The 22,484-nt window shown below is 32.7% G+C and overlaps 1 protein-coding gene across 18 annotated transcripts in view; it reads right to left on the reverse strand.

The window, feature by feature from the left end:
* ADGRL3 (adhesion G protein-coupled receptor L3) overlaps positions 1 to 22,484 on the reverse strand; it is a 442,010-nt gene that overhangs the window by 28,714 nt on the left and 390,812 nt on the right. For 10 of the 18 annotated variants that reach the window (XM_069458531.1, XM_069458535.1, XM_069458533.1 and 7 more), the window contains 2 exons: positions 9,053 to 9,221; positions 3,193 to 3,318 (listed from right to left, as the gene is read on the reverse strand). In XM_069458531.1, the coding sequence (XP_069314632.1) occupies positions 3,193 to 3,318; positions 9,053 to 9,221 (295 nt within the window). Of the gene's footprint in view, positions 1 to 3,192; positions 3,319 to 9,052; positions 9,222 to 11,745; positions 11,773 to 22,484 lie in introns of all 18 variants that reach the window. The other 8 variants (XM_069458534.1, XM_069458528.1, XM_069458530.1 and 5 more) reach the window with 1 other exon arrangement.

A 22,484-nucleotide genomic window follows, 5' to 3' on the forward strand; every position in this document is an offset into this window, starting at 1 on the left:
TTTTGGTTCTCTGCCAACTTTCACAATCTGATATTTTTTGATTATTAGTTTATTAATAAATTTTCTGTCTCCTAATACTAGAATTATAGTTTAAGATCATAAGGAAAGTTATCTTTTAACCATTTTATCTCCAGAGCTTAGAAGATTGCCGGCATTACATAGGGATTATTTTAGAAGGCTTCTGAAGTAAAAAATGTATCTATGCTGTCCAAATTTTGCCTTAATATCAGTGAATATTTTAGCATTTGCTTACGGGAGGTCACAATTAACATGAAATATATTTACTTGTTTTACCTAAACAGACTGGATTTAAGTAACTATCAATTTATGTAGTATTGGATTGTCATAGTTAATCAGAATTAGTATTATATTAAGTAAAAGAAAACAAGGTAAATTTTTTTAACCAAGAGTAGAATTGTGATGTCACAAACTATAAAACTGAGGAAAAATATAATACAGCTTTAAACTATATATATAAAATTATATTCTGTAATAATGACACTAATAAATGGTAGCAGCTACCATTTCTTGAGCACCCACAGTTTAGTGTGTTTTGTATACAGTAAGTCAATCTTCCTAGCAACCTAAGAAATTAGTATTATTCTTACCATTTTACAGGTGGGTGAAAAAATTGAGGGTCAATGAGATTAAGAACTTGTTCCGTGTTATAGCTGCTTATGTGGCAAGGGTAGGATTCAAACCAAGGTATACTCACCCACCAAGTTTTATCATTATTCTATTAAGCTGCACTGCCTTATCTCATAGAAGTACTGCTAAACATTGCACATCTATGCTGTAACTTAATAAATGAAGCTACCAAATGTTATTACTTCATTAATGGTGTATGTCAATAAAATGACTATAGGAAGATGGCTGATGAGCTCAGTATTATGAAATGCATGCAGGATTTAATCAGGCTGGATGATGTGGAGAATTTCAGCAATTTCAATTTAGAAGTTGTGAAAAAGGTTATTATAAAAGACGGGGTGGGGGGCAAGGGATCACCAGTTTAAAATTATAGGCATTGATTATAAGAAGCAGCTCATGCCGAAAGTATCATCCTGGTTTGCCCCCGCTCTTACGTGAGAGTTCAGATCTCTGATTGGCAAATTTACTCATCCTAAACTCGGACATCTCTGCCCATCTGAGTTGGTATATCTGTTCGCCTAACTTGCCATTCTACAACCTCATTATGGTATAGAAATAACAAATCAAATTCAGATGATTCATAATTGTGTTTTATATTTAAAAATAAGTTTCATAAATGTCATTGTCAAAGTATTTTAGTCTGATATATTTGACAGTTATATGCTAATTTTTCAAATTTTAGTTGGAAGTATTAGATTGATATAAAACATATGGTTTTATTTGTAAGATAAAAGAAATTCCATTGACTTTGAGGAATGTTTATGAAAATATCATTTACTCTTTGATTTGTATGAGTCGTTTGAGTGCTAGTTAGGTGTGTTTGTCCAGTCTGACAGCTGATGTGTTTGAGAGAATCAAATACATTAAATTTGCAAATGATATTTAAAGAGTATAAAGGAAATTTAATTTTCTCAGCACATAAATGGAATTGTTTAGGGAAGTTTTATCTATTATGCTTATAAGCCAATTGAACATCCATCAAAAAACAAATGAAGCAACCACTTCTATTTTACATAAAACAACCAAATTTATGAAAAAATAATTTGATTTATAGGTTGAGCTAAAAGAGTTAGGAAAAAATTAATTCTTGATTTATAACTTTATTTATCAATTTAAATTCAAGCCTTCCTCAGAAAACTTCAATTAACAACACTGAAAACATTATTATTTTTCCTATTGAATCATGCAATCTTAAAAAATACTAGTCTTTACCCAAACTCACTCATGACCCACACAATCCTATGCCTGTCATTTGATCGGCTCCTTTTAGCATCCTGGAGTTGCTAAAATTTCTATGTAATAATCTTTGGGTTGACATTGTGGCCTGGGAAAAATGTCACACAGTTTACCTAAAAGTTTAACATTTCTCTGGTGAGGGACTACGCAGCTACATCTAGTCTGGGTGGATGGGAGTAACTCTCAGACCAGTTACCTCTGGTCTCATAATGATGTTGTAATATTCTTCACTGCCCGGACTTGTTCTTCCACTTATCAGTATATAATATGGTTTGAGTTACAATTGTTTTTATTAAACATACCATTTTATATGTAAATCATCTCAGTTTGTGATAGAGAATTATTATACTGGTTAAAAGAATTCAAACTCACAAATCATCCTCTCTCTCTATATATATAGACGGGTCTCAGAAAACAGCCCCCCCAAATGAAGGCCTCAGAAGCAAAAGTTTTTCTCCCACCTTCTCTCCTTCCGCCTCTCACTCCTGTTCTTCCCTGTGGCTACCCATGCAAAGTAGATTTCCACTTCCCCAAGGCGTGTCATAGAAACCAGAACACTTTTTCCCCAAAACCAGCCATAAAACCTAAAATTATTCTGTGTAAAAACTGGCCATAAAGAAATTATCTGATCTACCATGTTTGACTGTACGTCACAAGACCCTCATTCCAGAGGGGCCCTACCCTACACACAGAGGGAAGGAATGCCCAGAAAGGCCAAGAAGAGTGGAGACAGACAGGCCTTGCTGGGTTTCCCCACTCAGTCTGTTAATATGGATCACACTCTTTTTGTCCAATCACATTTCTACAAGGCTGTCCATATTCTATTGAATCTAGGCATAAAAATGGACAATTTCCCCTGTATCTTCATGCTGAAGGTTCCCATGTATACATGTTAAATAAATTTATATGTCTTTTCTCCTATTAACCAATCTGCTCCACGTCAGTGCTTTTTCAGCAAACCTTTGGGTGCCAGGGGCCCATGCTCCCTACGCTATAAAATATTACTTTCTTTGAATTTTGGGTGACATAGCAAATTCCTTTCTTCTCCAGCTATACTCATACAACTAGAAACGATTGGAAGTCATTAACTATTATGCAAACTTAGACCCTAAATTTCATAATTTTATTACAGTTTTGGGTTTTTTAATTTCTATCAGAATCATTTCCATGTGAGACACACTAAACAACAACAAAAAACTTGGTATGTTGAACATCTGGGATAGAAAACTGCACTGATCAGAAAGGACAGCAAGTCATAACAGAATGTAAGCAAGAGACACTTCATTTCAATGAACAAATATTGTTTACCTGTGAACCTGTAGAGTAGCGTCCAGGAGTTCGGGAACCAGATGTTTTCCCTGAACCAATGGAACTCTCTGTACTTTTGCCACTACAGCAATGTGTTCGAAGGCATTTCCCATACTCTTTTCGTACCTAGTCAATTAAATATTAACTTCCGTTAGCAAGTAATTCATTTCAGCTAAGAACTAAGGTACAAAATGTGAGTTTTATTTTTAGATAATTACGTCCTTGCCCTACAGATATAAGAAAGTCTGTTCAGCATATATTTTACACATAAAATAATTATATTCATACTGTCAAGCTTGAAATGCTACATAACTGGAGCCTTTTAAAACACACACACTCCCCCTTCCAACCACATCATAATGGTACTATCTCTTAGTTCAAAGAACATACACTTAAGCCCTTTTAAGATGCTATTTTTACCTTCATAAATTTGATATAAAGTAGCCTATTGGTGCAGGGGTATTGTAGCTATTGTTTCTGAGGCAGAATCTAGTGAGGAAATTGAGGAGAGTGGGGTGCAGGAGGTGCAGGGGGGAGAGAGAGATCAGAAAGTGAATATTTAAACAAAAAAGGAACCTGTTGGGTTAAGCATTTCTTTTAAATCTCTATTGCTTTGAAGTTTATTTCTTTTAAAAGAGGTTAAATTTTCAACTTTAGAATAAAAAATTTAAAATATTTGAAATTTATTACCTCAAAATAGTTTTACTCAATAATCACAGACATATAACTGCTTTTCTTTATAGCACTCCTGATTAAATTCTTAATCCTAGTTGTAGTATAAAATTACAGGGAAAAATGAGACATGCTTTTTTTAGTTGATATTTTCAACCAGAAAAATAGATCCACTTGGGAAAAATTTTTTACCATGTTTAAAATTTTCATTACTGTTTGTTTAATCTAACAAGGCATAGAAAAATAAACTAACTGCCTTACATCATACGTCCACTATCAGTAATAACAACAAAGCGACACTACATCAATAACGTATGTACATGATTCTTAGCTCTTTATATATTTGATTTCAGATGAGCCCATAATTTCTGCAATTTATGACAATGTAATATTCCAATATAACTTTATTTGAAACAATGTTATAAATATATGCTTTTTAAAGAAATGTCTAGAGTCAAAAGCAAAAAAGGAATGTATAGGACACACTAAAATTAGTATTTAAAATGGAAACACTATACCTTATTATACTAAACTTCATCCTGTCAAAGATATAGCAGAATCAAAGATAGAATATATTCAGATTTGCTCAAAGAACTCACATTTATGAATGATTATGTGGTAAGAACGGTGAAAGGGACATAGGCAGGTGATTCAAGTATGGAGAAAGAGTGTCAGCTCAATATTGGTAGGGGGGACCAAGGAAGGCTTTTTAGGGAAGAAAGTCACTATAGGGGACAAGAGATGAAAAAGGAATTCTAGCTATAAAGAACAGGGTAAGCAAATCAGAGAGTTCTGATGTGCCAGCCTTTAAGGACTTTCTCTGCTCTGGAATGCCAAAATTACGCATTTTAATGTATTTAAAATTCTATTGATTTGTTTTGTAACCAGTCTCTTCTATGCTACATTTATCAGCAATTAGAAATACAGATAATTATTTTTTTCAGTACTTCCATCCATATTTTGTTTACTTTAAAAAAGAAGTCTGTATTCATTTGTGTGTGTTTCTAAGATGTGTGTGTTGAGAAGGTGGAATGAAGAAACTTCTAATTTTTAATCACTATTTACCAAGAATTATGCTAGATATCTCGCTTAAAATGACTCTGAGGAATAATTACGACCTCTGTTTTACAGAGAAGAACACTGAAATGGCTCAACAATGACAATAAACTCAAAGACTGAAAAGGTTAATTGATGTGCCTTATGTGAAAAGGTCCAATCTCATGGGTGCTCTAGGATCAGAAAGCTGTAAGATGCCACATTCCTAACACTAATATATGACCTTGTATATATAATAACATTTTATATTATTATTGTTATTAATAAAGCAATCTGTTAGATTATCTTGCTTTTTTTATCTGGAAAGAATAGGGCAAATTATTCAATTAGAACTTGAGAAGGTTTACCACAATCTCTAACCAAAGGTAAGCACTATTGATAATAGTTTAGTAATTTGTACTGAATTTATGAAGCACCTCCAAGATCCTAAACTTTGATCATAACCTTCCCCCGCCATGTCCCACCTTGTTTTCCATAATATACTCAGCAAGAGACATTTTTCTTTCTAGATGAGAGAGTGTTTTTTAAATAAACTGATTTAAACCTAAACAAATATTTTGGTGCAAAGAGAGTTAGAAGGAAGAGAGAAAGAGAACCCCTCTCCATTCTGTTACAAAAGGGGCAATAGTATATAAATCATAGGAATTTATCATGGACTATTTGCATTTTCCAACAAAGATTAAATATTTTGAACTAATTTATCTGAACAACCAGCAAATCAAGATATTTGGTAATATCAAGTCCCACATTAGCTACGTTACTTATTGAATCATTACACTGACTTTATTTAGCTGTGATCTCACTTGAAATGGTAAGCATACGTCTTAAAAAGAAGACAGAAAAAACATGGACCATGCCCATGAATCACTTTTCTTTAGATTACAATAAAACAGTTATTTGATTGTTCAATCATTTACATATTGTAATCTATTTCATATAGTACTCCATCTTAATTTTTGCTATCAGATGATATGTTTTTTTTGGTGCGATGTTGTTCTAGAGTATAGAAGACAGGAAAGAGAATATACCGTACTAATGAAAGATTTCCTTTGCACTATCAGAAAAAAAATTATCATGGAAGTTTGAGAGTATACCAAATATTTGAATGTAAAACAAAAGCAAAAGTGACCACTTCAATGTCACTGGTGGAAATATTCATGATATAATTATGTAATCCACACTCAGAAAAGGACTGACAACTCAAAAAGTTTGATGTTTTGTTTATAAGTTGAATCAATAAACAACCCAATAAAACAAAAAATCTCAAAAATGAAATATTTTCTATTTCTCTAATCAAAACATATGAACAACTACATTAGCAGTGGCATATTAGTGAAATTCAATCTGATGGCTTAAAAAAAAAAAAAAAAAACTCCTAAGACTATTTCTGAAATTTCAAAGACAAGTACTTGATTTTTTTTGTTGTATGAAAAAAAATAAAGCAACTTATAATTGCTATTTTCTGTATTTTCTGATGTTGGGTCATGTTCTTGACACCAAGTAAAAAATGCCACCAAAATTTTAAAATTCAAAACACAGAATGTATGAAAGAACAATATGCTTATACTTGTTACTGTAAATCATAAAAGTAAGCTTTTAATTCTGGGCCTGGAAAATTTTTTCATATAGGGTAAGGTAAGTCAATATTTTAGGTTTTGTGAATCAAGAGGCAAAAGGAAGGATATTGTGTGTGTACTTAATTTAGACTTTAAATGTAAACATTTGAAAATGTAATAACCATTCTTGGCTTATTGGCTGTAAAAATAAATGGCAGCTAGATGAATCTGGCTCACAAGCCGTAGTTTCCAGAACTCTGTTGTCATGAATCTCAAATTGAGCTTTATTTTAAAATCTAACTTATTTTCAATATGCTAAATACACTAAAAACTCTAGAGTTGTTTAGAACTCTGTTGTAATAAATCACAAATTGAGCTTTATTTTAAAATCTAACTTATTTTAAATATGCTAAATACACTAAAAGCTCTAGAGTTGTTTTGGGGTCTTGGGGTATAAAATTTTACATGGATATCAAATGCCATTCCTAGTTATTCTACTGATATGCTTCTGTTAAAATAAGAAAAATATAAATAATAATTGGGAAAACCGTAATAGGTATTGCCAAATAAAAAATACGATCAAAATAATTTATGTATAAAGTGCAAAAAATTCTTTTCTGCTTTGTAGAAAATTTTGATGTTAATTTTAAAATTTAAACATTACTTTTCAGAAAATTGGTAAAATAAACAAGAAAATAAGAAAATTTAAAAATTATATGATAGTCCAAATTTCCAGCTAATGTAGAAAATAAAGATGTCAGATAAATCTAATCCACTATACTTCAATATGTCATGACTGATTATAATGGCCCAATATATTCCCTTATTTTCATGAATAAATGTTACCTTTTCTCTTAATCTTTTGATTTTGCTCATATCTTTTTTGTATATACTTCTCTTGAGAATCAGTTATGGCTTTCTTCTATCCAAACCTAGATCTTTCTCAACTACTTACTTTCTCTGACTTCTCTGAAGACTTTTGCAACACTAACCACTGTCTCCTTCTTAATATTTTCTCCTGTCTTTAATCCAGCATATCACTTTGATTCTCATTCTTCTTCTCTGACGCCCGCTTCCTTCCATCGCTATTCTTATTCACTACTTGCATGTCTCCTACTTTTTAAACTCATCAGGTATGAGAGTGCTAGCCATTTACCACATTCAATTCTTCCTTTTTGTGGGTAAAAAAGCTTGACTGTGTTTCCCAGTCTCCCTTGCAGTTTAGGTGGTACCACTGATAGAGTCCTATCTCATGGAAAATAAGTAGAAGTATGTGAGCCACTTTCAGGAGTTTTACACAAGATCCTCTCTCCCTTCCGGATTGTCTGCTGGATGCCAACACCCAAGACAACTATGAGATAATATACTGAGGATGGCTGAGACTTCATCAGCCTGTGTCCCTGCTGGGGTAACCCCATCAATTGGGCAATGAGTAAAAAATTAACATATATTGAGTTAGTTAGGCTACTGTAGTTTTGCAGATGTATACATTAATTATTTGGGAGAGTTCATCCATTCTAAAATAATCTGTTTTCTAAGGTGGATTCTAATCCATTAGACTAGAATCCACTCATATTAATATAATCTCTTTTCTTTTCTATAATATTCATTTAGAAGCCTGACTCATCAGTACTCCTCTAGCCTGTATTTATGATCATGTCAACACATTTTAGCTACCTACCACCACCTAAATTGAAACAAGATAAAATTTTGCTTTATTCTTGTCTATCTTGACAAATGTACACTCTTCAACTTTGTTTTTGGTTCCACCAGTCTCTAAAACCAAAAATCCTAGAGAGAGATAGCTTTACTCTTTTTTTGTTTTCTGAAGAAAAATTATAGATTTTATTGTTTCTTTCTCGGAATTTTTTTATTTATTTATTTTTTTACATTTTCCCACTTCATTTTCAGAGCTACCTCTTTCAGTATTTCCTAATTATTTTTATCACCTCCACGTCATACATGAGTAAACCGGGACATAAGGAGGTTAATTAACTTGCCAAAAGTCACTCAAGTTTTTAAGCGGAGGAACTGAGATTCAAACCTAGACAATATGGCTCAGGGGTTTATGTGATCAGAGTTATAGAGACCACATTTTTAACAGTGTTAAAATAATGTAAGATTAGAAAATCAATCTTGGAATTTTTAAAAAATATAATAAAATGTTTAGTTGCTAAAATTAACTTTGAAAATATGTATTTTATATCCTTGTAACAGTGAAAAATTTCAAAACTAGGTTAGTATTAAAAAACTAAATATTGCATTCTTATTCCACTCATTTTACAAGAGATGCTTTTAAAGAAAAGAAATATATAGATCAATACTAAGTATTCTACCATTCATTCAAAAAATATGTGCATGTTATTGTACCACAAAATGTCTAGGCATTTATATTTTCTAATGTAAACTAGTTTTTAAAGAAAAAATAAATATATGTATATATATTTTCTATACCATGATATCATCATGCCTCTGTGATATTTTTATAAAAGATTGGATCTATTAGAATATGTTATAGCTGCTTTTCTATCATGAGATTAAAATCATTTGTTTTCAAAAAGAGAATTCTAGCTTACCTTCTTCTGTAGGACACAATGGAAAATGAATATGAACATTCCCTGTAGAGAATTGAAAATGGTGAAGAGATATGCCATGATGACTGTGCTTTCATTAATATACATGAGTCCAAAGGCCCAGGTCAGTCCTAACAGGCAGAGAAGAGCTATTGCACCTATAACCCATGACCTGTAGAGAGAAGACAAAATGAAGAGTGATCAAATAATTGTTTTTTAGTTCACAATCATATCATATCAACAATACTGACACTAAAAAAAATGTTATGGTAAGTTTTATTGACAGGAAAGGTGAGACAATTGGTATAAGTACTTTAAGATTTTAATGGAAACTACAAGTTTTCAAGCTTGAGGAGACAGACATGAATGAAAATGTTATGAACACAGAAATTCATTTCAGCAAAAGCAGAGCTGTACCAGAAATTATTCATGTATTTGCAGCACATATGCACATGGCATGAGGCATGATTATAGCGAATGGCAAGGGGGAAAAGTCTATAAAGCTATGTCCACGTTGGTATAATATTTGTTTGATTGATTGCCCTCCATCAATGCTTTATCTGATACACTTCAGCCCCATTTTCCCGAATTTTTCTTTTTTCATAAAAATTTTAGTGTTTACTGACAAAAACATAACTCAGAAGAAAATACATGTATTTGAAGTACAGGTATGAATTTTAAAGGCCCTACCTGTCTGATTCTATAGTTACATAGAATAAGAGTGAGAGAGAGTGGATAGAAAAACTAGTTCCACTTCTCAGAATCACTCTAGTTCTACTTTCTTTTAGCCTTTGGATTGCTGTCTTCCATGCTATGTTGGACTAGATTGTAGAAATCAGTCATTTGGCAGCTTTGTTGAAAAAAATGTTAAAGGCTTAGGGCACCTTTACATCTTTGAAGCGTCTGTAAGCTGCAGGGAGAAGATGAAGCTGAGAATGATGATGGAGTGGCATGAACAGGGTAGCATAGAATGAAAAGCAAATTCTCACTCTCACTCCAGTCTCTTAGTTTCCTCCAAGTTGCCATTTGCCATCATATGAATGGATGACAGAAGTTCATATGTTTGTGGTTATATTTACTATTGACATAAAATGAATTCTTTAAGTAGATGGGACTCCAATAATTGAAAATGGAATCCTTCTCAACTCCTTTCTAAGTATATGGGAGAACAGGACCTAACCAAGCTAGATATCTTTATACTCATGAACCCCCATCTTATATTCGTTTCCAGCACATCTTCTCTGAAAAGGGTAAACTAGTATTTCTTTTCAGCAGACTATTATCCTCCACTTATGTTGTTTACGGAAGATAAATTTATGGGGATTGAAACTTTGCGAAGTGAAGGGGAAAAAAATCATGTTTGCCATAATCGGAAGCTGAGTTCAATTTGTTTTTTAAAGAACTGCATATTAAAGAAGACATGGTCCCAAAGAAGTTATTAAAGTCTTATTAAAATTAATTATAAATATTTACTGTTTTTCTCCCATAACAATTAGCTACTGTATTTCAGATTTAAATGTCCACTAAATTGAACATGTTTAATTTATAACAACATTCCTGAATAGAGAATCCCTAAAGGAGGTTTGCTATTTCATGTGGCACATTTGCTTATATGAATTAGAAAACATTTTAGATGTTAATATTTTATTCTACAACTGGATTCAGAAATATGGGAACTTTCAAGGAAAAGGTCTCAGCTTCTTACAAACATTGGAAAAAGAAAAAATGGGAAGAATTGCCATGAAATGAAGGCAAAATTGCTATTTAGATTTAGAAACAAATGATCGGATCAAATACTAAAGTCAGCTATTAACCATTAGAAAACAAATGTGGGCCCAAGGGTTAAGTGATAGAAAACTTAAGCCCCAATTTTTAAAGGAAAAAAAAATAAGCAAAAGCATGAAGAGTAAGTGAAATGGCATTGGATAAAATGAAAACAAAGGACTCTTCACCAGAAGAACAAACTGAAAGTCTACAGCAAGGTCGCCCAAAGGTTGCCAATCTTAGTTTAGTCTTGCAGGACTTGTAATTTTAAAATGTACGTGGGAAAAAGGCCCAAATATTAACATTTTATTAGATTAGTACAGACTTGTAGCTTTGTTTCAGAAACTTAAATAGATTAATAAATAATGAGATCACTAATCAAGTGACAGGTATCAAATTTGAAAGGGATAATTTTGCATGTGTAAAATTTAACTTTTCAAGGAGGTATTCTTTTTTTTTTTATGGGATATTTTATATAGCAATTAGTTAATAGCAATTGCAATTGGGTAGTGTCATACCCGTAAGATCGTTTTGAAGATATACCACTGAATCACAAAATAATTTTAGATGAATGATGCCCAAACAAACAACAGAAATGCGGACATATGCAGCACAGAGGAACACATCACATTGAAAGGAGAAAGCTATTAAAAGCAAGACAAGTCTGTACCACAGGAAATTGCTATCGCTGTGGCACTGAATTCAGGTGCTATCCAATTAACAGAGGTGAAGTAGAATTTTTTTGGCAATACACCCGCAGCATATTTATTCTGCATGTTAAGTTGTATGCCAGATTATTTTCCTGCACAGTTTGCTCTTCTGCCTCAATGTGAATGACAGAAGCTCTAATGATTTTTCAGTACTGATCTGACAGCTGGTTCATGGGACCACACTGATAAATGGAATTTATCAGCCATTCAGGTCATTCTTACTTGATGAAGGGTCTGTTATCCTCATAGCTAAAGAATGCATAGACATAAAGACAAGAACACCAACATTAGCATTTTATGACAAAGAATTTCATATGAAAAATATTCTCCTGCTCCCCAAAGGCCTGTCCCCCACTTCCCTAAAAGGAATCATAACCCTTTAGATCCAGAAAGTAAATCCTAAAATGACCATGAGAACTTAAATAACAAGGAATAAAATCAATTTTACAATATTGCAATATCCCTTATGAGACTCAAAAATTCCATTTTTTCATCATGTGCTCATATTACTTGTGACTTGACAGAGACATTTATTTCTTAGAGATCACATTTCTCTAGAGAATGAGAAATTTTATGAGCAATCTGGAAAAGGCTTGGGGGCATGCTTAAAATGACAGATTTCATGTCATCTAAAGGTATCCTTATTCTGTAATATTAGTAGGTAAGATTACTTAATTATGGACAGTACGCGTCTAAGTAATTTTAACTTGCAGATGATTGACCTGAGTTAAATCTTAACATTAGAGCCCTTTGAAAATAATCAATCTTGATTTCTTTAAAACTCTTTCTGTTAGTGTATGAGAAAAAAAAATCTGAATAATCTTTTGTAGTAATAGGAGCAAACATACAGCATCTGCTTATTGTCACTTATATTTACTAATTTATTTAGTATCATTCTGATAAAATAAGATCCTAGTACCAAATTAGTAAAGATCAGTTAGGGAACATTTTGGATCATATTTTTGCAAACAATTCCTGCTCAGAGAATTGTGATGGAACAAATAAGGAAGAGAAACTGTCTGCTCTTTTCTCTTCCCTCTTGCCAGAGGCAACCGAGTTGCCTGTATTATGCATACACAAATAAAGCTCTTAGAAAGGTCCCAACTGTGATGAATTTTTAATAAAGAGAACCACTGATAAAAACTCACTCTCCAGAATGATGGAATAGCAAAGAATGGTATTTGAAGCCAGTATGCCTGAGGTTTACATCCTAAATCAGGCACTTACTAGCTACGTATTTGATCTTAGGCAAAAATTAATTAACCTGTGGTTGTGTCAGTTTATACACCTATGAAATAGTGATAATTATAATGTAAGTGTTTGCGATGATAAAATGATTTATTATGTATAAAATGCTCAGAACAGTGCCTAACACATGATCTGCTCACTAAATGTGACAAACTGTTGTTATTATTAGACTGTTTAAAATTAAAGTCACATTGAAAGTACAAAATTTCTCGCCCAAAGAATAAAACAGCAAATATATAAATGTTCACTAGTTAAATTCATTTGAGGATGCTTCAGGAGTAAAATGAGACAGTAAAATAGATGTGACTGAAATAAGCCGGTAGATGGAGCAGAGAGTGACTAGAAGTGTATGTCTAATATGGTGAGTACTAGCCACATGTAGCTATTTAAATTTAAAATTAAATACAATTTAAAATTCAATTCCTCAGTCACACTAGTCACATTACAAGTACTCAAAAGCTTCACATAGCCAGTGGCTACCATACTGGACAGGGGAGTCCTAGAACATTTCTGTCATCACAGAAAGTTCTATTGGACAATGCTGAACTAGAATGTTAAGAGAGAATTTTAAACCAAGAAATAAAATTCTGAGAGATATTTAAACAATGCCATGGATGTGTGAAAGAGAAGAATTTGTAAGAAGTGATGATATATCACAGTTATAAAATATGCCTAGAAAGAAACTCATGTACCTATATTGATATCAAAGTTATTAAACATAATATCATATTAATTTTATTATATACATTCACATTTCAGCAATATATTCCATCTGTGATGCTAAATTCATGATTGGAATCACTCTTTCTACCTTAATATGTATTATACAATGTCAAATACAGTTACAGAGGTTAGCATATAGGAATACATGCCAAAATGCTCTACAAATTGTATTAAGGTACCTAAATGCTTTTAAAATAGATTTCACTGTTTATATTTAGGTATACAACATCAAGCTATATGATACATATAGATAGTAAAAAGGGAAGCAAATTAACATATCCATCATCTCACATAGTTACACATTTTTTTGTTTTTGTTTTTGTGGCAACAGCTAAAATCTACTCATTTAGCATAGATCCCATATACAGTTCAATTTTATTACTTCTAGTACTTACGCTGTGCATTAGATATCCAGACTGTTCATCCTACATAACTGCTACTTTGTATCCTCTAACCTGCATCTCCCCATCCCTCCCTCCCTCCCAGTGTTTTGTTCTCCATCTCTGTGCTACATAAATGTTTTTAAAAAATTAAAAAATAAAAAGATTGTATTATACCTGCTGAAGTAAAATGTGTTTTGCCTTTAACACGAAATATCAAAAAAGAGATATCAGGGTGCAATTTAGCAGTTTTTGTTGGCAATTGTGAGGACGAGGTACTCCACCCAATAACAAAGACAACAGTGATTTCAGCTTCATTTATATACTAATAGTTTGCTGTAGCCATGTGTTGAAATAGTGTCTACCAGGATGTAAACAGAAGTGAATTGTGACATTTCTGGATCTTGCCAATTAGAGGATTGGAATTGGTCTCCCATCTATCTGTTCCTCCCCTTTGGCTAGGAGACAGTGACGGTAGAGCCTTAGACGCCAAAAGGGAAGCTGCTTATTGATGTGGAGCTGATGTATTAGATTTGGAATATCTACTTCCAGACTCTCATATAATAAAGTTTAAGCCACAGTATCTTAGAGTATTTTTTACAGTGACTTAGTTTGTGCAATAATTAATAAAGCATTTAATTTTACCTTCAGATTGATATAAATAATATACAACGGTTTTAAAGTCCAAACATCACTGAAGATTACCTACCATGTCAGTGCCTTCCATCATTTTTGTCAGATATTCTATTGGATTAGAAAATCTAGTTTAATAATGATTCTCCCCCCAAAACAAATTAAATTGATGGTAATGTTGCCCTCGGTTAAGATGGTAAAGCTATCTGCTGTTGATTTTTTTTAATTCTAAAAAGCAGATCTACAGAACTAATTTCTAAAGCTGAATAATTTTTATCCTGATTTACCAATGAAAGTCTATTTAAACAAAATCCTATTTCAGATTGTATGACTAAAACACTTCCCCTGCAGTTATTTTAAGATTTTATAAAAATATGCACAGGCAAAGGCCTAAAATGCTCCTGGCAGATGTTAACAGGAACTTAAAGGGTTATCTTATAATGGTGGTGACTTATTAAAAATTAAGTAAATTCAACCACACATACAATTTTCAAGACAAATGAGAAAAGATACTTCATTAAAGTCTATTTTTCTTTTGTCAAATATTTCATTATTTTATTCTTACTAATGTCTAAAATTTTATTTAAATACTAATTTCATAAAATTATCTTAAAAGTCAACATTAGAATGGATCAGAATTTTTAGGGGTCTTTGCATAAATTGACAATAATTATACATATAATCTCTAACAATTACAAAGCACACAAAAGATCTATTAAAGTCTAGTTTCATGGGGGCTTAGCTCAAAGTACATTTTAAAGAAGTTTCTTAACCAAAATTAATGTATAATTTGGTTATACATTATAAGCTATTACATAAAGGCTCATATTGTCAGTATAGAGTGAGGACAGAACACGAATGAATCAAGTTATCTATAGGATATTCTTTTTCTGACTTGTAGAGTTATTAAAAATAGATAATTGTTTTGATATTATTTTTGAAGGAATTATCTGAAATTCAAGATATAAAAGAGATAAATTTAAATAGTTTAAAACTTTCCCTTCTATTATATCTATATAATACAGAATATTTTTAAAATAGTGGGATGGGCCAGGTTTGGTGTAAAGGGAGATGGAGCAACCAGGGGGCACGTTTGAAAGTTTATTCCCCAAGTCCAAATATCTCGTCATTGATAAGTCACAATAAATTAAAAAAAAATGATTGTGGCACAATTGTTAACACTATCAACTTCGAGATTCATACATTCTGAGATCCTATGAAATTGCTGGAGAATTAGCTAATTTGTGTTGGTGAGTGAACTGCATGCTGAATAGTGATCTGAAGAGCTATCATGAATTATATAGACATTCTGATTTGTCTCCCAATATTTCCAGTCTCAGTATGCAGCTGAATTTACTCTCCCTACCATAAAAATAATTATATCAAAGGAATAAAGACTTTCCTCCCTTAAATTTTGTCTGAGTTACTATAGGAATGACAAAGGTGATGTGAGTAAATTTCTCAAGATAAAACTATTCTTCATAGAATAAAAAACAGGTAATAAATATGAATGCATCTGTATATTGAATGGGCTTTCCCTATTGCCCCTCAACCAACAACAAGGCTCCCAAACAGGACTAAAAAGATTCAGCAGCCCATATTCTAAAAGAAGCCAGCAGCAACATGAGCTAAAGGACTTGCACAGGTCCTGAGTCACTGCTTTGCTGCGCTACAAACCGAGGTGTTCCCAGTCTTTACTGGGTAAAAACAAGGCCATTTTAGGATTCTACTATTCATGGAATATATGAAATATAGAAAGAAGAAGAAACACTTATTAATATTTATCCCCTAGACACAAATCTTAGCAGGCAATGGAGGAAGGATGCTTTAAATGAGATATATGATTCAACTTTTAAATTGCTCAGACATTTAATAACCGGAATAGATTGGCAACATTGCAACATCTATCTAAGGCAGCATTAAGTGATCTGCTACCCAAAGGTTAAGAGATATTTAAGATAGAATAGCTAGAAGATTAGGGATCAGAGAAAAGTTAAAAAACTTCATATTTATACCCCATTATATTGAAAATGCTCAATCAATTGGTTATACTTATGATAGAAATCCTGATGGCTTTATATTTCTTTCAAATGGATTTTATGTCAGTAAGACTATATTATCCTGAAATTATGGTATTATATTCAATTATCTCTTTGTTCACCAGTATAGGAAGATTAAAAGGAAAATTTAAAATTTAATTCAATAGTTCTGAGTGAAAATGAACAATGTTTCTTTATGGTCATATAATAAATCAATAAGTATTAAAAACATTAAAAATTCTTAGAAAAACATAAAAGTCACATAATATAAATGTAAAAATTATAAATGAGAGGATTATTATATTTCAACTATCAATTTTATTGCTATTTTAAATATTACTACCAACAGCTACATTCCCACTTTTTGTTAATAGGAAATTCATTAAAAGGAGAATGAAATATACCAAATAAATGAAATAAGTGGATTAGAATATATCATAAACATTTTCATTTCCAAGCCTCATGTCCCCATAACAATATTGAAGATTTGAAAGCAAAACATCAATATTACACTTTAAGCATTAATATTGTACTACTTATGATTCAGATAAGTCTGAAGCTACGAAAAATTGAATATAATAAATTAGGATCAAGAAATATCAAATCAATGATAGATAAAATTTTAATTATATTATCTCTGCAACTCACTGTTATGTAAATTTCTGCAACTCAATAAATATGTTCAAAGAACTAGTTTATATGTGAAAGAAGTTAAAGGCATCAATAAGGAGAATGAGTAACGAATTATTAAATTTTACACAACCAATTATATATTTATTACAATTTAGCATCTCTACCTACCAGATATATTAAAATTAATTGGTAGGTTGCGTGCAAATAAGATAGAGGCATATCTCAAAGATATTGAGGGTTCAGTTCCACACCATCACAATAAAGTGAGTCACAAAAATATTTTGGTTTTCTAGTACATATAAAAAGTTATGTTTACACTGCACTATAGTCTACTAGTGTAGCAAAGCATTATATCTAAAAAACAATGTATATGCCTTAATAATATTTTATTGCAAAAAAATGCTAATGGTCAACTGGGCCCTCAGGGAGTCCTAAGCTTTTTGCTGGCAGGGGGTCTTGCCTTGATATTAGTGGCTGCTGACTAATCAGGGTGGTGGCTGTTGAAGTCTGGGGTGGCTGTGGTAATTTCTTAAAATGAGACAATAATGAAGTTTGCCACATTGATTGACTTTTCCTTTCACAAAACATTGCTCTGTAGCAAGTGATACTGTTTGACAGCATCTGACTCACAGAACTTCTTCCAAAATTGGAGCCAACCTTTTCAAATTCTGCCACTGCTTTAGAAACAAAATTTATGTATTATTCTACATGCTTTGTTGTCATTTCAACAGTGTTCAGAGCATCTTCACCAGAAGAGATTCAACCTAAAGAAACCACTTTCTTTGCTCAACCATAAGAAGCAACTCCTCATCCTCTCAACTTTTATCATGAGATTGCAGCAATTCAGTCACACCTTCAGGCTCCAGTTCGAATTCTAGTTCTCTTATTATATCCATCCCATCTGTAGTTACTTCCTTCACTGAAGTCTTGAACCCCTCAGTCATTCATGAGGGTTGGAATCAACTTCTTCCAAACTCTTGTTAATGTTGATATTTCTACTCCCTCCCATGAATCATGAATATTTTTAATAGCATCTAGAATGATGAATTCTTTCCACAAGGGTTTCAATTTACTTTGTCCATATCATATCAGAGGAATCAATATGTATGGCAACTATAGTGCTATAAAATGTATTTCTTAAATAATAAGACTTAAAAGTCAAAATTACTCGTTTATCCACAGGCTTCAGAATGGACATGGTGTTAGCAGGCATGAACATTAATCTCCTTGTACATCTCCATCAGAGATTTTGGCTTATGCACTGTCAATAAACAGTAATATTTTGAAAGAGATCTTTTTTTTCTGAGTAGTAGGTCTCAACAGTGGGCTTAAAATATTCAGTAAACCACGCTACAAACAGATATGCTGTCATCCAGGCTTCAATGTTCCATTTATAGAACACCAGCAGAGCAGATTTAGCATAATTATTAAGGGCCCTGACATTTTCAAAATGGTAAATGAGTAACTGAAAGTTGAAGCCCTAACAAGGGAGTCAGCCTTTCCTTTGCAACTATAAAGCCAGGCGTTGACTTCTCTGCTCTAGCTAGAAAGGTCCTAGATGGCATTTTCTTCCAAAAGAAGGCTGTTTCATCTACATTAACATATCTGTTGTTTAGTGTAGCCACCTTTATCAATGATCTTAACTAGCTGTTCTGGATAACTTGCTGTAGCTTCTCCATCAGCCTTTGCTGTTTTACTTTGCACTTTTATGTTAGGGAGACAGCTTCTTTCTTTAAACCTCATGAGCCATCCTCTGCTAGCTTCAAACTTTTCTTTTGCAGCTTCCTCACCTCTCTTAGCCTTCAGTGAATTTCTTTGAGGAGAGTTAGGTCCTTGCTCTGGATTAGGCTTTGGCTTAAGGGAATGTTGTAGCTGGTTTCATCTATCCAGACCACTCAAACTTTCTCCATCTCAGCAAAAGTGAAAGGCTTTTTCACCTTCTTTTCTTCCTTGCGTTCACTGGAGTAGCACTTTTACTTTCTTTCAAGAACTTTTCCTTTGTATTCACAACTTGACTATTTGGCCCAAGAGACTTAAGTTTTCAGCTTATTTTATCTTCTGACATACTTTCCTCACTAAGCTTAATCATTTCTACCTTTGGATTTAAAGTTAAAGATGTATGACTCTTCCTTGTACTTGAACACCTAGAGGCCATTGAAGGGGCTATTAATTGGCAAAATTTCAATATTGCTGTGTCTCAGGAGATGGGGGGCTGGGGAGGGGGAGAGAGACCTGGGAACAGCAGGTCAGTGGAGCAGTCAGAACACACAAACATTTATCAATTAAGTCTGCCATCTCATGTGGGTACAGTTTTTGGCACCCCGATACAATTGCAATAGTAACATGAAAGATCACTGATCACAGAGCACACTAACATTGTGGTCCCCAAAGCCTGGGCTGTAGCCGGGTACCACTCCGTGGCCTGTTAGGAACCTGCAGGAGGGGTATCACCCCCTGAGTTCCGCCTCCACCCCGCCTCCCTTTTCCTGTGCAAAAATTGTCTTCCATGAAACTTAGGAACCTGCACACAGCTGGAGGTGAGCATCAGGCAAGTGAGGGAAGCATCATCTGTATTTACAGCTGCTCTCCATCTCTCCCATCTAAACCTGAGCTCCGCCCCCATGGCCCTGCCCCCAACTTCCATGGAAAAATTGTCTTCCGTGAAACTGGTCCCTGGTGCCCAAAAGGCTGAGGACTGCTGCAACAGATATAATAATAATGAAAAAGCTTAAAAGGTTGTGAGAATTACCAAAATGTGACACAGAAACATGAAGTGATCACGTGCTGTTGGAAAAATGGCACCAATAGATTTGCATGATGCAGGGTTGCCCCAAACCTTCAGTTTATTAAAAAAAAAATACAGCATCTGTGCAGTGCAATAAAGTGAAGTACAATAAAACAAGATATGTCTTATGCAATCTGAGGTCTTACGTTGGAAGCAAATAATATCACTGCATGATTTATTAATATTAATGTATTAAAGACTATATTAGTGACTGAAAAACATGGGCTTGCAACTCAGCCTGCCTGAGTTTGAACCGCCAGTTGAACATTTTACTAACTCTGTAACTATGGGCTAATATTGGACCTCACAGCTCTCATCTGTAAAATGGACATAGAGAACCTCATGGGGTGTTGTGTAAATTAAGAGGCTTGATACTTTTACTTAATACACAACAAATGCAAATACACAAAATTTCAATGTACAAAAGTACTATGTAAGTCTTTGCTATTATTATTACTGTGGTGTATTGACCTTCTAACTGCAGAAAAAGAGGCTGTAGGGAAAAATACATGTACAATGCAACATTAGGTTTCTTTTTAAGTGTTTTGGAAATTCATACATTAAGTAGAAATCCAAAGAGAATGAAGGAGTCACAGCCTCTTTCTGAGTTGTTCTTTAACATTTACATTTTAAAGAGCCTCCGTTTATATGAAGTTTCATTTTCTTTTAGATGATTAGTTTAGGCTTAGTAAATGCTATGGATTTTCATAGTCTGAATTGAAAAGAGGGTATATCCAGACTCCTAATGAATTGTAGTATAAAAACCAGAGTTCTCTGGTTTATATGAGAAATATACACTTAATCCATGAATATATTGTCTTTAGTGTTGAAAAGTCTACTAAGTAATTGCAATGTTTCACTAAAGGCAACCATTAACCATAAGATAAAGAATAAAAGACATAAAATCACATGTGAGGTGTTTATAAAAATTCATTAAGAGATATTAGTTCTATAATTAGATTTATTGATTTTATGACTTTTTGAAATATTGAAACCTTGAATAGAAAAGATAAAATAAATGACAAGATATCTATATGTAGCAATTTTTATTTCTAACAGTTTTTATCTTATAATCAATGAAAACTGTTGCTTTAGTAACATTTCAAGATCTATAAAATATTATTCACAAGTTGACATCTTTTATTTATTGACACTTATAATTGAAATTCACAGTACTTCCTGGTTCACTATTGGATGCCCAGTGATTTTGGTCTGAGAATTCACTAATTTTTTAGAACCTGTGACTACAGGGTTGATAAAATATGGTCATTGTTATATAAAGAGATAAAGTAGTAAAATTTATGCAATATATTCCTACTCTTAGGATTTCTTTTTTCAACTTAGAAGATGCACAAACTTTTAATTTAAGTAAAAGAAGTCAGGAAATTAATAACTTTTTGTTATCCCTGCCAAATGTGCTTTGACAGGTTGAATTTCTGTTATACTCTTTCTCATACCATATGGTATCATCACCTCTCTTTTAACCAACTTGCAACAGAAACATTCATCATATCTCTTCTGTGAATAAACAGCTCATTATAAACTGCTTATAAGAACTACTAAAACACAAGAAAAGCATAACTGAGTATTTAAAACACTTCGGTACTTACTAATGATTCCTAGATGGAATTAAGGAGGATATTGTGGCACAGTTGGAAGCAGGCAAGGTTTATTTAATTTTGGAAGAAATTTGTCCTTTATAAGCCTGAGTTTACTCACCTCCACAATAAATAAAATAATCTCACTGAGATCTTTTTAGAGTTGAACAGACACAAGGAAAGAATAGTCTATGGCCCTTAGTAGGTTATCAATTAGTAGGAGTTTTTGAAGTACACTTTGAATTCTTTAATTTATCATTCATATAGAACACTGAAAGTCCATTGTAAGTTTTCTGGTAAAGAATCTGAAAAAAATCACTCTGCACAGTCGGTGCACAAGAGCTACTACTTGGGCAATGAGTGGACCTAATTAAGGACTCAAGATCTTATCTCAATTCTGCTTTTAATACAGATATAGAAGCTCAGTTAGATGTAACTGTTCCTAACCAAAATTATTACTAGAAATTTAAACATAATCTTCTTAACATGATGTCAATGAGAAAAATATTTTAAAATGTTACAGAAAATTTAGGCAATATAATAAATACATCTAATTTTGTAGATACATATAAAGTTCCAAATCACAAAATAACAAATCTTAAATCAAACACATTTTAAGTCAAAAGGTAGTCCCAATAAAATACTAAAGATCTCTGTCAAGCTGAGGGTATTCTCTGATGATAATGAAGTTAAATTAGATGTCAATAACTAATAAAATATACATATATGCATGTGAATATGTAACAACCATTCATCCACTGCTGTGTCTCAAAAAACTGCAAGCCCACACTATTTTACAAGTAAGTTCTACAGAATACTCAAGTGACAATAATCCATTTTTAAAATATAAGTCAGACTTACCACCCAAAAAAAAAAAAAAAAAAACCTTTCATGAGTCTACTATCATTTTCTAGGGAAGAAT

Source organism: Eulemur rufifrons, chromosome 24 (genome assembly GCF_041146395.1).
Source record: "Eulemur rufifrons isolate Redbay chromosome 24, OSU_ERuf_1, whole genome shotgun sequence".
Classification (NCBI taxonomy): Eukaryota; Metazoa; Chordata; class Mammalia; order Primates; family Lemuridae; genus Eulemur; species Eulemur rufifrons.